General features: G+C 38.1%; 1 protein-coding gene across 2 annotated transcripts in view; it reads right to left on the reverse strand.

Annotated features, from left to right (window-relative positions):
* Window positions 1-16,319, reverse strand: part of si:dkey-27h10.2 (cell wall protein DAN4) — a 40,567-nt gene extending 24,248 nt beyond the window's left edge. For both annotated transcript variants that reach the window (XM_017701428.1, XM_017701427.1), the window contains exons 1-8: window positions 16,202-16,319; window positions 15,819-15,995; window positions 15,044-15,130; window positions 11,054-11,170; window positions 9,373-9,405; window positions 9,145-9,224; window positions 8,418-8,508; window positions 8,238-8,327 (exon numbers count right to left, since the gene is read on the reverse strand). In XM_017701428.1, the coding sequence (XP_017556917.1) occupies window positions 8,238-8,327; window positions 8,418-8,508; window positions 9,145-9,224; window positions 9,373-9,405; window positions 11,054-11,170; window positions 15,044-15,130; window positions 15,819-15,995; window positions 16,202-16,238 (712 nt within the window). In that variant the 5' untranslated portion in view covers window positions 16,239-16,319. The remainder of the gene's footprint in view (window positions 1-8,237; window positions 8,328-8,417; window positions 8,509-9,144; window positions 9,225-9,372; window positions 9,406-11,053; window positions 11,171-15,043; window positions 15,131-15,818; window positions 15,996-16,201) is intronic.
* Window positions 16,320-17,809: the final 1,490 nt, after the last annotated feature.

Consider the following 17,809-nt stretch of genomic DNA (forward strand, 5'->3'; position numbering starts at 1 on the left):
TTAGGCCTTGAAAAGGTTCTTGAAACAAACCTTTCATGGAACCATTTGTTGGAGATTTCAATGCTGCGTTAACATGTGAGCATTAAAAAAAGGCATTGTTTCATCTTTTACTGTAGTGTGGCATGCGCCCATACCCACTCGGAGCTAGGGCCCCGCCTTCCTGCCAGCTCTCGCGGCCACCATCAGGGCCTGGGGGACATGCTTGCAACACAAGCACCGGTGCTATGTAAACACTGTCATTGCGATAGCATTAATATTGGTAATCATCAAGGTAGAGTTTGGCAAGTAAGAGTCACTCTTATTTAAAGTGGAAATAAAGGCACAAGGGCACAACAAATCAATGCCTGCATTAAAAGATTATGCTCACTGTAATCAGGGGACTATTTTCTTTTGAGTAATCAGAAATCTTTTCTCCCGCATTTTGATGGCCTTTGATGGCCTAGGCTCCCTTACTTGGACGCCAAGCACCTGTAAATGCAAGACAAGGAATTACAAGACAAGGAAATACAGCTATAGCTAACATGCATCTGCATACTGATAACGCTTAAAGCTTCTCCAAACATAATCCAAACACAACTCGAAGGTAATTTGCTCCTTCTCCTCTCTTTCCAAACTGTGAACTGTGTTTTGGGATCCATTCATTAGAACCAAGTTCATTAATTGATCCATTATACATGATGCAATTTAACTATGTAATCACTCAGCGGGTGCAGCAGCATCTCTTAACTGGACAGTAACACCTCACTCCAAGAAAACCATTACAGCTGCTGTCATTCCACCAGACACCAGTGTTTTCTCCTCTTGTTCTCTTTTTTCAGCCCATTGCTACTTACTCACTTCTACCATAATTGTTAATACTACCACTGAAACAGCTTAGCGTGAATCAGGTGTGTGATTAGTGACCACAGCGAAACCTGCAGGGTTTGTTGAGGAGATGCAGCTGGTGCAGGTGGGAGAAAAGAGACACCCCATTATTACACAGCACGCTATGAAAGACCGCAGCTTCTGAGTCATGACTCAACCTAACCACATCACTGTGACTAAGTCATGTGGCAAGCGCACTGCGTGCCTTTCTCTCTTTTAGGATCGGTCTTCCACAGTGTGCTTTCTGGCTGCTGAGGTTCACACTCTAATCTAGACGCAGTACCAAAGAACTTGAACGACTGTCATTAGCTGCAACACAACTTGTAATTTGTCTTAGTGCTAACTGTCTGAGAAAGTCCTGCAGATGTCATAGGGAGCCACAGGACATAAATTAGGGAGAAAGCAAAGTAAAAGGGGAAATGACAAAGTCCTGCAAGCATAACAATGGTACATAATGCTTGTTCATGCATTAAATTGGACCAGTAAGCATAGCAGTAGCGTGAGACATGCCATTGACTACACTGCTTTGCATTATACATCTACCCACTAGGCCGAAATACATGACCTGGGTATATCATTGCTATCAATACAAAACATAACCTTTATTTTATGTAGGGCCCCTACTACACTGCAAAATGAGCATCTCAAGTGAAATCATCATACATGTAGTTGATATATCTAATATTTCTCATTTGGAGATGTTGTATGGGTATTGTTGTAAGATTATCTCTCTCTATTGGCAGATAAGTTTGCTTCTTTAAAGAAATAATGCTTGAAACAAGCAAAAATATCTGCCGATATAGCAAGATAATCTGGTACAGTGTAACGCACAGGAAAGCGTACTGAGATTCATTTCAGTAAGGTAGTCACATCTGAAAGTAGACTGTCATTCTGAAACTACTCAAACACTATTACAACACAGGAAGAAATACAGTACAAACAACATCACATCAGACAACGTGACGGTGTGCCATTTCAGGTTACATTTCTTACAGGACTGGATCTGATTCAGTCCTTTTTTTTGGCCGGATATAGATACTCATTAATACCAACCTGCCATCTTTAACTCTAAATAAAAATGGTTTTAAGTCAAGCTTTCAAGCCTCTAGCAATGCACTGCACTCTGGAAAAATTAAGTATGAAAAGCTTTCTGGCCTCTGAAATGGCATGGACATTAAAGATTGTTAGTTGTAAAACTATATAAGCCATGAAATAAACCAGGGATTTGGTATAGCTTTAAATTACCACCACTTTTCTATGTTCAAAACAAATAAATCACCAGGCATTAGTAGCTTTCCTTCCCAATTTTATAAGACCTGAACTCAGGGCTGCCCAGGAAAAAAGAAATAGCTTTCAGGGCCTCTGCCACGAGAGGGGGCCCAAGAGGCTGAGCCCTGTGGCTCAGCGTTGTGTTTAGTTCAAACTTCAGTATCAAAAAAAAAAAAAACTTAAACAGCAGTTAAGTATTCAGACCATACATATTCAGAAGGATTCATTTAATCTTAACGTATTGACTGAGATAGTAGTAAGACAATAGTTTAAGTGAGTTTGCATGTCTGCATGGGTTTCATCCGGGTTCTCCGGTTTCCTCTCACAGTCCAAAGACATGCAGTTAGGCCAAGTGGACACGCTACATTGCCCCTAGGTGTGAGTATGTGAGTGATTGTCTGTGTCTGTCTGTCTGCCTTGTGATGGGCTGGCGACCTGTCCGGGGTAAATCCTGCCTACCGCCCAATGACCGCTGGGATAGGCTCCAGCACCCCACCGCGACCCTGAGTGAGAAGCGGCTTAGAAAATGTGTGTGTGTGTAGTTTAAGTGATACGGTGTAGTTTAAGTGAAATCTGGACCAACAAGGTAGAAGTGCCTAACAGAGTGGACAGGAGCACTGCTGTGTCTAATCCACTTGTGCCAGCACAACACACACTAACACACCACCACCACATCAGTGTCCTTGCAGTGCTGAGAATGATCCACCCTCTAAGTAATACCTGCTCTGTGGTGGACTTGTGGGAGTCCGTTCAGTGTATACAGTATAACTCTGAGGTTGAATTCCTCCTGTTCTATCTACACGTTTGTTTCTTCACTTTTTTCACTGAAATAAATCCCATCCAACTCATTTTGTGATTAACCTGAAAGAAATACGATGAAAAGAAATGACTTGGATTAGGAGGTTTCGAAGGCTGCAGTGCTCTTCAAAAGCTATATGGTCGACAGTGTGCCGTCATTTTTTTTTTTCACTGACCACTCAGGGTGGAAACTGACACATACCTCCTTTCTCAAGTTCCCTAATAGCAAAACAACTGTGAATTGTGTCATTTCCTGAGCATGAGGTCCTTTTGTAGCAGATATCTCACCCACAGATAAAAGCTGTGAACCTGGAACTAAAAGGTGTTGGTGTCTAAAAGATCACGCTCCTGTTCAGCAAACTTTAACACGTTCTCTTTTCACCCGTTTCAGCACACTTTTACAGCAGTGCTTTTACTCATCTTTAACACTCTTTTAACTGTAAATCTGTAAGTCTAATCTATTCATTGAATTTTCCCTAGATCTGACTTTCAATGTGCTAATTAATTACACTTTGGTTGTAGAGATGGGTATAAATCATAACATGACAATTTAGTGTAGTCTTTAAAAAGCTTTTAGTAAAGACAAAGAACCATTTCCATGCTTTGCATGGTGAAATGGCTCTTCAGATTCATGGAGAATGTGTTACATATGGTTATATGTAGAACTCTTCTGAAAAGGGTTCTGTATGGCACCAAAAAGGGTTCTGCTATTGTTACAAGCTTGACATCATAACAATTCCAGGGCCCTTTTTGGTGCCCTTTTCAAAAAGGTTCTACATTTATAACACATTTTCTATCCATGTGAAGAATCATTTCAATGTGCAAAGCATGAAAATGGTTCTTGGTTCTAGTGTTCATGGCTGTATAGAACCATAGTCTTTACTAAAGAACCTTTGCAGAACCCTGTTTTTAAGGCTGTAGGATACTACACTCTCTGAAGAAAACGTACAACGCTGTCACTGGGGCAGTACCCTATTTGTCACTGTGGTGGTACCCTCAGGGGTACATCTCAGTACCTTTAGTCAGGGAACATAACTGAACCATAATCCACCAAAATGATATGTTCTACGCTGTACTGACTCCACACTCCCCATCTCGTCTCCATGCTTTTTATTTTATTGTTTTTTTTAGAACATTAGTTTATAAAAATATACAAATGTCTACTTTTCCACTAGGAAAAACGTATTTAAGGTACACAGTTGGACCTGAAATCCACTCTTGTACCTTTGAGGGTACACTTACATTGTTTGTACCTTGATGAACGAATTATGTACCTCCATGGTACCTTTATTTCTAACAGTGTAGGCAGCTGTATATTGAAATGAAAAAAATGTGAGATGTGTCCAAAATGAATTACACAAATACATTTTTACATCAGGAATTTACCACATTTCAAAAGTGGGGATGTCAAAATAGTACTTACCAAATAATTTACAGTACTGAAAAATAAGACTTAAGATCATAAACTGAAAAATAAATCTGCAGTTTAAAGCTTGAGCTCATCTTTGAGATCAGATTAGGTAGGAAAGGACTGACACACAGTGGATTTGGTGTTACCTACTCCTGATTGAAATGTTATTATTCTACACAAGGTAACAAAACTTCTAATATGGCAAGTGATTCCAAACTGGTGATTTCTAGTGTGCATTGACGATGACTAAAATCCATAAAGTGGGGATTTCACGCTGTTTAGAAGATGCTTTGTTAAGCATACATGTCCTTCAACATTAAAACATGAATTCCTACAATATAATCACTCACAGTGGTTTCAAAGCTGCATTCTAAGTACTACTAAGATTCTAAAAGGTTGATCATTGTTTGCCCAAATTACCCAAAGTAGTTCTGTTTGTACTGACTTCACATTTTTGCAGCACTGAGGATGGAGCCAAAGATATGCAAAACCGACTAATTGCCCCAAAGCTGTTAAAACTGACCACTTCCTTAAAATAATGAAAGACTTGCACAGCGCAACGCGTCCACAGAAAGAACATTAAGTTCCAAACTGTCTACAGCGGTACTCCAAGGTTTCTCAGCAGATGTGAATTTTATTTGAAGCAGGTGAATTTTGTGGACTTTCACAGAGCCTGTAATACAGCTTGTTTCTGCATTCTTGAAGACGTTGAATCATACAGCGTTTTCCGCTGTCTTACACAATGTGAGCGATTGTTATCTTTCACCTCTAACTCACCTCTTGCTTTAAAAATGCCTTAAACTTTTAAAGCAGTGTCATACAAACATAATGTAAAGAAAGCTTTTCAGTTTTAAAAATATTCAATTAGGAATTAGGGGGGGAAATGATGCCAGTCAATCAGCACTTTGTCTTTGTCTTAGATTTCCACCTTGTGGAAGCCATGTGTATTGCAGCCATTTCTAAAAGTCTCTCTCTCTCTCTCTCTCTCTCTCTCTCTCTCTCTCTCTCTCTCTCTCTCTCTCGCTCTCTCTCTCTCTCTCTCTCTCTCTCTCTCTCTATATATATATATATATATATATATATATATATGCTTAATTGGAACTAGAATTTCCTTCGAGTAATTTAGATCTTTTCTATTACTCTATTTGTTATGAAATGTCTTCTGAAACTAAGACTTAACACTATGACACATGTTAATCATGAAATTATTATTATGCCATTTAAAGTTAGCTCAAGCTGTGTACCAAGTTCCTCAGTGTTCTTCTCTTTACTGTTTCAAATTGTTGATTTAATAAAACCCAGAATTTTTTTTCCTCATTATTTTTTTTTATTCTACCCACACCCTTCCCAAAAAGATGGGGGTATGGTTTGGAAATGGTTAAACAAACATAATGACCAACGTAAGGCAGTGAACACTTTTTCTCTTAATAAAATGCTTCTCTTAATGTTGTGCATTAAAGAAAAGTTCTATATAGAAGCAAATACTGGCCTATTTACAATAACCATAACTTCTAGAAGTTTCCACTGCAGAAGACTCTTCTTAACACGTAACCCCTGTGCTGAGGGGAATGTAAATGACAGTCATTTGATCTATTTTAAAATGAAGAAATATACATGAAAAGGATGAGCTAAGTTCAAAACTAACTTCCTTCTGTTTTTCTTGGTTAAGAGGAAGTACAATAACGCATCACTAAACGGAAGTGTAAACAGATATTGCAAAGGCTGGCATGCAAAGGGAATTCAGTACTATTCTATAAATCCTGAAATTCAGTGGTAATGTAGAGGAGGTGTCTACTTAGGCCCAAAGAGTTTACCACAGGTTCTATCTGATGGTGGTTTGGTTTAAATTTCTGTGAGGTTCAGTAACGGTCTCAGCATGTCAAACTGTGCTCAGAAGATGAACCAAAGAGAACATATAAGAACTATAATAATTATACAGCTTTCTTACTTTAAAAAGTAGGTAACTGAGTAAACTTGAAATTTTCATTTCATTGAACTTGTAATATAAAGTTAACAACTGTAAAACTGACAAAACTGCAACAGATACCATCTTGACTCAGTAGACACTTTGTTTCTGTTAGGAATGTCTAGGAATGTCTAGTAATAGCAGGTGTGGAAACTATGAAATTAAAATGCCCCATTACATTTAAGGTTACCAGCTTTTCTGCAGTTATGTGATGGCTCTGCTATCAAGCTGAGTCTTTACAAGATTTCTGAAGCAAAACTATGAGTCTGGTATTCAATTGAAGATAATAGATATTTTGACTTTTGAATGCTCCACACCTGAGTGCCATAAAACAACTGCAACTACAGTACACAACTGGCCAAATGTTATGTTTATATGTGTAATGAACTGTATTTGAACGGGAGGTGGTGGGGATCTTATGTCCATCCATCCATCCATCCATTTTCTAAGCCGCTTCTCCCTCAGGGTCGCAGCGGGGGTACTGGAGCCTATCCCAGCGGTCATCGGGCGGAAGGCAGGATACACCCTGGACAGGTGGATCTTATGTCTATTTTCTCTATTCCTTTATTATTGTGTTTGCATTGTTTTCTGAGCCTGTTACTCTGAAGCACAAGCTGTCATTTAAAAAAGGGTTTTGTATATGCTGACTCTACTCTGCCTGATTAAATCGTATAGGTGTTAGCCCATATGCTTTACCTGTATAAAATATGTTTTTTTGCACAGTTATGGAGTAATACAGCTGTATATGGCTGGAATTCAGGACATGTCATTATGTGGGTAGTGGCTGGTTTAAGTGGTGTCATTATGACCTGCGCACTGTGCACGGGCAAAACAAAATAAATATTGCCGCATGTGAAAAACAAACCATCAGAGCATCGCTCACCACAATCTAAAAACAATATTTCTCTTAGTGTGCGAAACACTTCCTGGTATTCGATGGGGTCCCATGTTGGCTCATGTTGGCTAACTCATTCGCCATAGCAGCGCTGTTGCTAGTGTCGATGGCAACAAAATGTTTGGATTAACAATTCTGCTTCTGGAATTTTCTAGTTTACAGTCTTCCACGCATCCTCTTTGTCTTCGTAGGACAGTTACAATTGCCATTTGTTAGGTTATGAAGGACACACTGCATGAACCAATTTGCCACCTTGAAGCAGAGAGCAGAAGAGACTGGCCATGTTACATCTCTCTCTCTCTCTCTCTCTCTATCTATCTCTCTTTATCTATCTCTCCCTGTCTCTCTGTCTTACTCAAAGTAAAAATAAATCTCTGATTCTGTATCAAGTCATTACTATGATTACCAGAGGAATATCACAGTAAATAGAAACAAAACGAGATCACTTGCTGTTTTTGATAACAGTTTAGAAGTTAGATGTTCCATGTAGGTATCAGTGAATTTATACAGTTCGGAAACTGTATAAGTGAATACAGTGTGAATATATTATATGTGAATATAAGAGTTACTTTGAAGCCTTTGAACTTGCAGAATAGTATTATTTACTTACTAAGATTACACCGCTGTTCAAAAGCTTGGAATTAATCTGTTCAATAATACACAACCAGGTTGGTGACAGATGGATGAATGTAATAAATGGTTCTAATATGCTCGCACTGTGCAACTTCATAGGTTTTAAATAATTAGAAAGATGCTAGGAAAATGAAATGTTTGATGTGTCCAGACCGAGAAAGCTGTGGAACGTTAATGATGTTATAATATAATTTAATGTATAGAATATATTCCATATTCCAAATGTGATCAAATCTCAAGGCAAATAACTTGACCAAAATATGAATGTAAAAAGATAATTACACATTATTATTGATTGATTGTTATTAACAAAGAATATAGCATCTAAAATACGTTTTGGTGCACATAAAGTCCACTCTATGATTTTATTTTTGTGGATATGTTGAAATACCGGCACACACCTTTTTCCCCTTCCTGCTTCTCCGCTCCATCTGCTGGTGGGGCACTGTTAGCTGCAATGGTGAATTCAGCAGCACTGAAGGTTTGCATGTCTATGGATGCAGGAACATATTATATTATGTGTAATATACAATATCCATATTTGAAACATTTTAAAGATATGAGGAAGTGTGTTTAAGCACCTTTAGGTGGGCTGGCCTCAAACACTTCAGGCTCCACTGCACTAAGTGGAATCTGAGCATCTTCATTTTTGCTATGTTCTAGAGAGAACCTCTGAAAAAGATGCATATATGTGAAAATGTTATACTATGATCTTTTCATTAAGACTTTTTAGATTTTGAGAAAAATACCGATACCTTGATTCAGATACTCTTTCCTCAGCCATACTTGTTTCAATACCTTCTTTTACATTACAAACCAAACCAGAAAAAAGTATGAGGTGCTATATGTGGCTGTGGTTGAAACCAGTTAAATTAGCATGAGGTTCTGAAGTGGGTGTGGCTTCAATCACAAATGAGCATAAAAGGCTGGATTTGGTTGTGGCTTAAACCAGAAATGACAGTATGAGGTGCTGGAAGTGGGTGTGGCTAAAAAAGTAAATGAGTATAAGGTGATGGATGTGAGAGTATTTACTGACCTCAACGGACTGTAAACTAATCAGTGATGACGGAATGAGTGTGCTTATTGGCTCACAGCCGCGAAAACATACTATTTAAGTACTGAAATCTGCTATTGAACTCGGTATCTGATTGAACTGATCGGTATCTTAAAGGGACTGAATTTCAATAAAGCTCTATTCCCAAGAATATATTACTGTTTGACTTACAGGTGCTGTATGTCACTATTTATGTCATAACTCTCTGTGTGAAAATGCATTTTGATATTGGAAGGTGTGTAATAGGTTCTTACTCTGGTTTTGTTCTGAAAACAGCAATAAACGATGGCAACAATAAGACACACCATGACAATGGTGAAGATGATGATGTATGCTGAAACACAAAAAAGGAAAAAATATTGCATGGTCCATCTTCAGTTTTGCTACAAATTTATATTCATTTATTGTTTCTAGTGTATATGAATGTGTGAGTTACTTATAAGTTGTAAAGTGATGTGTTTATAATTTTAAGAAAGGCTTACTTATTCTGTTGTTTGAAGAGGGCACAGGAGGTTCTGTGAAAATGACACGAATGCAAAAAATAAATGGTATGCATAAAACAGAGAGGGGTCTCAAATACCCTGAAAAAAAAAAATATATATATATATATATATATATATCCATCCATCCATTTTCTAAGCCGCTTCTCCGTCAGGGTCGCGGGGGGGGGGGGGATCCAACCCTGGATGGGTTGCCAGTCCATCGCAGGGCAGACAGACAGACACAGACAGTCACTCACACCTAGGGGCAATTTAGCACGTCCAATTGGCCTGACTGCATGTCTTTGGACTGTGGGAGGAAACCGGAGAACCCGGAGGAAACCCACGCAGACACGGGGAGAACATGCAAACTCCACACAGAGAGGACCCCGGTCGCCCGGCCAGGGAATCGAACCCAGACCCTCCTCGCTGTGAGGCGACAGCGCTACCCACCACGCCACCGTGCCACCCCAATATATATATATTTACACTCATTGTTGATTTTATCTGTTCCACTTACCGTATAGGAGCACTTTGTAGTTCTACAATTACAAACTGTAGTCCATCTGTTAGACTGCACTTTGTTCTTCAATGGTCAAGACCCCCACAGCAGGTATTATTTGGGTGGTGGATCATTCTTAACACTGCTGCCACTCTGATGTGGTGATGGTGTGTTGGTTTGTGTTGTGCTGGTACAGGTGGATCAGACACAGTAGTGTTGCTGGAGTTTTTAAACACCTCAGCGTCACTGCTGGACTGAGAAGAGCCCATCAACCAAAAATATCCAGCAGACAGAACAGAGTCCTAACTACAGTGACCACTGATGAAGGATGATCAACACAAATTGTGCAGCAACAGATGAGCTAATGTCTCTGACTTTACATCTGCAAGGGGGACCAACAAGGTAGGAGAGTCTAGTAGAGTGAACAGTGAGTGGACACCATGTGTAAAAACTCCAGCAGCACTGCTGTGTCTGATCCGCTTGTACCAGCACAACACCCCCTAACACGCTATCACCACATCATTGTCACTGCAGTGCTGAGAATGCTCTTTCACCCAAATAATTCCTGCTTTGTGGGGGTTCTGTGGCGATCCTGACCACTGAAGAACAGGGTGTTCATAATAGTGTTTATAATGAAGTGCTATGACGTTATAATGAAGTAATGAAGTTATAATAAAACTGAAATACAGAATGACTTTAATTCAAAACTGATCAAAGCCTGAGGCTGATAACTAATCAAGAAATTACTATACATCAATACAGTATGTATATATATACAGCATATTTAAGCTAGTCTGTAGCTCAAAACATTTCAGACTACTGTAAGTTATTACAGTAGTGATTAACATGACAAGGGATTCCAAACCTTTGAACACTAGTGTTTTAAAGATCTGCTGCAGACAAAAAGATACACATACTATCAAACTTAAGGTTTTTGCTACTGACTGTAGCTGTGATTCTAAGAAACAGTGTAAAAACATTATGGAGCTTCCACTCTGATTTGTACTCACAGTAAAGTTTCATTTTGTTATTTTATTATGCTATATTATGTTTTTGACTTGACTTAATATATTTTTCATTTGGTGCTTTTGAAAAAATATCCTCATTTGTCAATTTAATAGCACATTTCCGGTCTTAATTTTCATGATATAATACATTAGCATGTATTTCATGACTACATACTTTTTGTCATAGTCTGCTGAGTTGTTGCTGGTTTTGAAGGTGAGGTTTTTCCTCTCACAGTCGTGCTGTCAGGTTTATTGGAAGAGTTGTCAGTTTTTGGTCCAGGTGTGACTGTATCTGTTGAAAAATCATGGACAGATATCATGAATAATTGTATTACTCGACATAAGGTCTTTTTTAGTTCTGGTGAAAACAGATCATGAAACACGTACAACAAAAATAAAACGTAAAAGCCAACCTGAGGTCAAAACAGACCTTTTTAAGCAGGTTAGTTCAGTTCTTTGATCACATTAAGCAGTTAATCATATCATGCTCATGAATTAGGTTCTTTTTTCCTGTAATTTATGTTAGTGTAGTAACTGTCTGCCTCATCTTCTGCATTTTGATTATATCACAAGTTACTTAGGTAAAAAATGGCTCAAATGGCTGAGACCCTCAGAAACACTCGGAAATATGGCACAGAATGGAAGGACAAGGCCTTAGAATTTCATATTCACATCAACATATTAACAGATTAAGTTATCAAGTTATAACATTTTCTAATTTGGAAATTTAATGGAAACAGTATTATTTTTGTCCAAACATTTTCCATAATCAGGGATTCTCCTTTTCTCTCCCAGAATGTATGCAATTTCTGGATCAATGAGGTTGTTTTAACCCCTTTTTACAGTGCATATACAAAAACTCATTTCCATCTGATTTGATATTTTTTTATATTGAATTTTTTATTTTGAAATCACAATCTGAAAGAAATTGGTTCTATATAGAACCATGAACACTCCAAGAACGCTTTGCATGCTTAAATGTTCTTCAGTCTGATAGAGAATGTGCTGTATATTGTTTCACGTAGAATCTTTTTGAAATGGGTTCTACACAGCACCAGAAAGGGTTGTTCTGCTATTACAATGCCAAGCTTGAAACAGTAAAAGAACCCTTTTTGCTGCTACATAGAACTATATACAATACGTTTTCCATCAACATGAAGAACCATTTCACCAAATAAAGAACCATTTTATCAAGCAAAAGGTTCTTTGATGGTCCATTTCTCTATACAGAACCACTTTCTTTACTAAAGAAACCCTTAAAGAAGCTTTTTCTATGAATTTGACAAATCAGAACCAGCCAAGCATCCATGTGCTGTGACATCACAACCACAAGTAAGTAGCAGGCTGGTGCATTGTGTTCGGCTTTCAAGCTTCAACCCCCCCCCCCCAAAAAAAGTATGTGCAGGTATTCTTGACTAAAAAAAAGGCCTATACATCAGTTTATGGAAAACATTCGCAATTTAAATCACAATATTGGTCAGAAAAGCACAATTAGATATGCAATGTTTTCAGTAACATTCATTAAATATGTTCTTAAAAAGATTTAACAAAAATGATTAACAAAACCGGAAGCTTAAATGTGTCTTTGTGGACTGGCCATGGTAGAGGACTCCTCCTCTCCCCTCATTGCTCACTAACAGCTCAACACAGTCACATTTCACAACCAACACTGTCCTCCACTCTTAAAAAAGATTCTTCAAAGGCTCTTTGGTAAAGATAATGGCTTTATACATCACCAAAATGGGTTCTTCTATTGGTATGAGCTTGACATTGCAACATTGGCAGAATGTCATACCCTTTTTGGTGTTATATGGAACCTTTTTTGAAAAGGTTCCTTATAGTACCATATACAACACATTTTCCATCAACCTGAAGAATCAATTCCCCCTGCAAAGAACCATTTAAGCATTCAGATGGCTCTTTAATTGTTCATACTTCTACACAGAACTGTTGTCTATAATCAAAAAGACTCGAAGACACATCTTTTTTTAAAGTGTAGTTAACATGATTAAGCATTTTATTCAATATTTTCGGTGTAACTACATTAAAAATATCAAGCCACTAAAGGCTTTTTTTGAAAACAATGATCTATTTGACATGAAGAAGAAGGGTTGGGTTAAGTGAGGTGGATCACAACAGCATTTGAACACTACAGACAGAGGAAACTGGGGGCGGTTGCAACACAGGATGATTGCAACAATCAGAAACATGCTAGAGTGATGGCACTCAGTGTACATGCTCAGTCAGACCCTGCCCTCAACAGGAAGACAGAAGACATTGTCAACATCTGCTGCAGCATTAATTAAAAAAAAACATTTTTATTTAACTGTATTTTTGTCATACTGTCCTTTTGTATGAAGTAATCAAAACCTACTTAGTTTGGATCACTGTTTTGTTGACTGGTTAGCATATGTCAGGGTCAGTGTGTCTAGCACGTGATGTTCTTTGATGGGTGACAGGATGGGGAAGGTTGCAACATGTTGTTGCATCTGTTCCAAAGCTAAGCAGCCACATCAAAACATGTTTAGTTCAAAAGAGGCACAATATATCAGCAAATGATGAAATAATTCCTAAAAATTACTTGTTTGTGTTTTTTATACGTGTGTGTGCATTTGTGAGTGAGGGGGGTGGGGGTGGGATTGTTTGTTCGTTTTCAATAGGCTATGCCAAGAGTGACGAACTAACAGAGGGGTTCCCCTCAATATTGTGGAATATAATCAACGTGAGGGCAGGACAGTTAAGGCAGTGATAAATATTACTAAATAAATCAATAATACTAATAAGACTAATAATAATAATAATAATATTAATGCATATTCTCAGAATACGATGCTTATTGAGACATAAAAAAAGATTCATTAGTGAAATTTAATGTATTTTTAACATGGTTCCAATGTCCCTGATCCATGTTGCATCTGTCCCCAGACTGGGGTCAGTTGCAACATCTGACTTCTTCCATTCAAATCAATAATGTGAATGTCATATGTAAACATCTTGGATTGGTATCTGTAATGAGCAGACAGATGTAAGTTTCATATATAAAACTTTGGTTGGCCTGGTCTCTGAGTAACTGAGAGCAATGCCAAAAGTGCTGCAACCATGCTCAGTATCCCCTACACCCCACCATGACAGGAATGCACACTTGTCTTGTTGGGGAAGCTGACAGAGAAGTGCTATGTCAAATGTTGGTCAGTGCTCCTCCTTTTCCTTAACATGTCAATGCTAACCAGACCATAGAATGTGGTTTTCTATCTAAGCATCTGTGAAACTGCTTTGCGCAGTCTTGGCTGGTTGCTCTATTATAGCTGAGCAGATAATGCGCTTAATTAACTCAATTAAGCTTGATTAATTAAAGTGACTAATTGAATGTCAAAAATATACCAAATAGACCAGCCTAGGGAAGAGACGTTTACCTCTTTTGGTGATATTCTGCGATATAAAACATTATTATTATGCTGCAGGTCAAAACAAGTTTACACAACAGTAAACTGTAGTACTGCTAGCAATTGCTTCATGTTTAATTCAATTGGAGTTGTATTCTTATTAATAAATTCCGGAGATTAAATGATTTTAATGATTTTTAGTGCTAGTGCAACATTTACATTTTTATTAACAATGCAATCATATAACCATCTTTAATTTGGTTCCTGAGAGGGAGGGGATTAAGAGCCTATTTGGGCCTTTTTGGGTAGCGTATTTTGTCATGTGTTCCTTTGGACTATAACCACTCCCAAAGCATTTTGCACACAATCAATGCCTTATTAGGTAGTAGCTTATCATCTTGTGCTTGGTATGGAAGTTGGAGATTACATCGCAGTTATTTTCTGCAGTTGACTTTTTGTGTTTCAGTGAAAAATAGGACGATTGTATGTGTACAACTGTTCACTCGTCATGTACTGGCTGCAGCAGTAGAGACAGGCTGCTCAAGTCAAAGGCTGTTTTCATTATGTCCTTTACAAATAACAGCTAATAACTGTAAAATCTGTGTAAACTGTGTAAACTGTAAAATAAGTGGGATCTGTTTCTCCTAGAATGCACAATTCTTTGCAGCAATCTGCTGTATTGATGTAATTATTTTATGGCATGTAACTTATAAATAAGCATTGTTTCCCATATAACCACTAAATCAGTTGTAATCAGTGAAACTAAGTGCATCTTTACTTACCTGCTGCTATCTTGCTGGGTGTGGTTTTGGTAACAGAACCAGGTGAAGCAGTATTGTTGATGGATGTTTTATTTTCTGGAGATTGAACTGATGGTTGGAAAATACATCAACGTTATCAATAATGCCTCTTTTTGCCACAAGTTTAATGTAATTAGCTACTAAAGGCATCATGAGCACTCATGGAATGTATTTATTAACAGCAGACGCCTGTTCTTGATGTAAATGACCAGTGTCCACGCCGATTAACCGCCACTGCATTTAAGAAGAAATTTGTCAAATAAAAATAAATAAATTCTTTATACCTGAATGGTTAGAAAAACAAAACAAAATCAATCGGGGTGGTTTGATGTGAAATGTTCCATTCAGATCAGAATTATTCACAGTGGTGGTGATGGGAACCAAAGACTTTAATGCCTCTCATAGTTACTACATGATATAGTTACAAGTGCACTGCCAGATGACTAGGACATTGTTTTATGGTAGTTTTTAGAGAATATTTTGGACTAAACTGTGTTTTTAATATACATTCATAGATGAGAGGCACACGTATGGCAAAACCGTCCCCATAGAAAACGTACATCTAAAAACTCGGATGACGGTTCACTGGCCATTTTGGATAGGTCATAACATAGTTATATTTGCATTGACCCCCTGGTTCCTATCATCTAGGCACTTGAGTTGGTTGAAAAATTGATGGAGGTGTAATCACACGAGTAGCACAACTGTTTAGACCTTCAATGTAACCAGTAAAGCAGCAAAAATCACCGTATTTTACCTTTTTCTGGTGTAGTACTGCTTGAGGTGGTGTTAGCAATGACACTTGTGGTCGTATTACTCTCTCCTTCATCTTCAGCTGAAATGGAATCATTACTGGAGGTGTTTTGTAACCCAGGATGAGAAACAGTGGTGAGCTCTGTATTTTTGCTGACAACAGCTGTAACCAACAAGGCACCTGGATGGCATCAAACAGAGAAGTCACAGAAGAGGTAGAAAGACACTGCAAACCATTTGCTATACATAAAAAAATACAAAATTGATGATATGAAATTTGATTAATGTATAACTAAATACACAGTTATGTTATTAATCCAATTGTCATAGTAATGTCACAGTTATGAGAACCTTAAATATAGGAATATATGTGCTTAAAATACATACCTATAACTGTAAGAACAGTGGCAGTTATTTTCTCCATCCTGTTCAGGCTCAGGTTGCTGAGAGTGTATGTGTCTGTGTGAGAGGGAGTAGTATGTGCGTGCTGGTGTTTGTGCACTGATGTCCGATGAGCTAATAACCACAAAGCCTCTGCACAGGATGTAAAAAATCGTTGCTCAAATGGTATAAAAAAAAAAAAGGAAGTCACAAATAGTTTTTTTCCATTTCTGTTAAAAGCAAACGCTGTTTGAGTTCAGTGTAATTAATGAATTAATGAACCGATCCACTGTCCTGTGTGTTGTACAACCTGTACTATGTTGTTTCAAACAGACAGAAGGCGTACATCCTGTGCAAGTTGTACAATGCACACATTTTCATATTCAGGTCTTTACATACATGATATGTACACTTTCATAGCACATAGGTTTCCATTAGATCAGAGGTGTCCAGTCTCATCTGCAAAAGGTTAATTAAACAAAAGCATTCCTGATTCCACTTGTTTCATCAGCTAGTATCCATGTGAGCTCTTGCTTTGTTGAAATGACAACCTGTAGTCACACCTTTCACTTCACTGACACAGCATCAGTCACATTTCAACTTGTTTTTAAGCATGTCCAGCTCACCACGAGGGCACTATGTTACATACACTCACCGGCCACTTTACTAGGTACACCTTGCTAGTAAAAGGTTGGACCTCCTTTTGCCTTCAGAACTGCCTTAATTCTTCGTGGCGCACTTTCAACAAGGTGTTGGAAACGTTCCTCAGAGATTTTATTTATTTATTTGAGTTACTGTTGCCTTCCTTCTTCTCTGACTTCTGACATCAACAAGGCATTTTCGTCCACACAACTGCCGCTCACTGGATATTGGGATATCACTCTTTTTGGGACCATTCTGTGTAAATCCTAGAGATGGCTGTGTGTGAAAATCCCAATAGATCAGTAGTTTCTGGAATACTCAGACCAGCCCATCTGCCACCAACAACCACGTTCAAAGTCACTTAAATCCCCTTTCTTCCCCATTCTGATGCTCGGTCTGCACTTCAGCAAGTTGTCTTGACCATCTCTACTTGCCTAAATGCATTGAGTTGTGGCCATGTGATTGGCTGATTAGCTATTTGTGGTAAAAAGCAATTCAACAGGTGTACCTAATAAAGTGGCCAGTGAGTGTAAATGGCAATGAAAAACACAGGTTTATCCATTCAGACTCTTCATTTTTCAAACACGCATGAGTGAGACCCTAATGTGCCTGAATAAACCTGCAAGGTTGTGTGTAAAGCTTAGGCTTTCTTCCTACGCTAATGCTGGCAAACACGGTCAAACATGGTGGAATAGATAAGGTGACTAGATGTCTGAAATTAAAATCAGGGACAGGTCCATTTCAGCGGCCAATATATCATGTAAAAATCCAGTTTTTTACCTATGAAATAAAAAAGAGGGACAGTTGCAGTGTCATGTGTTTTGACTATGTTGTACTGTAATACTCTATCTGTACTTAGCGGTTAAAAATGATGATGATCGTGTACTGTAATAAACTATGCTGAAGGCCTGAATAAACTAGTAAAGTGGGGTACTAATCAAGTAACTTTGTAAACTGTGTTAGAAAATCATA

This window comes from Pygocentrus nattereri, chromosome 5 (assembly GCF_015220715.1).
Source record: "Pygocentrus nattereri isolate fPygNat1 chromosome 5, fPygNat1.pri, whole genome shotgun sequence".
In the NCBI taxonomy this organism is placed as follows: Eukaryota; Metazoa; Chordata; class Actinopteri; order Characiformes; family Serrasalmidae; genus Pygocentrus; species Pygocentrus nattereri.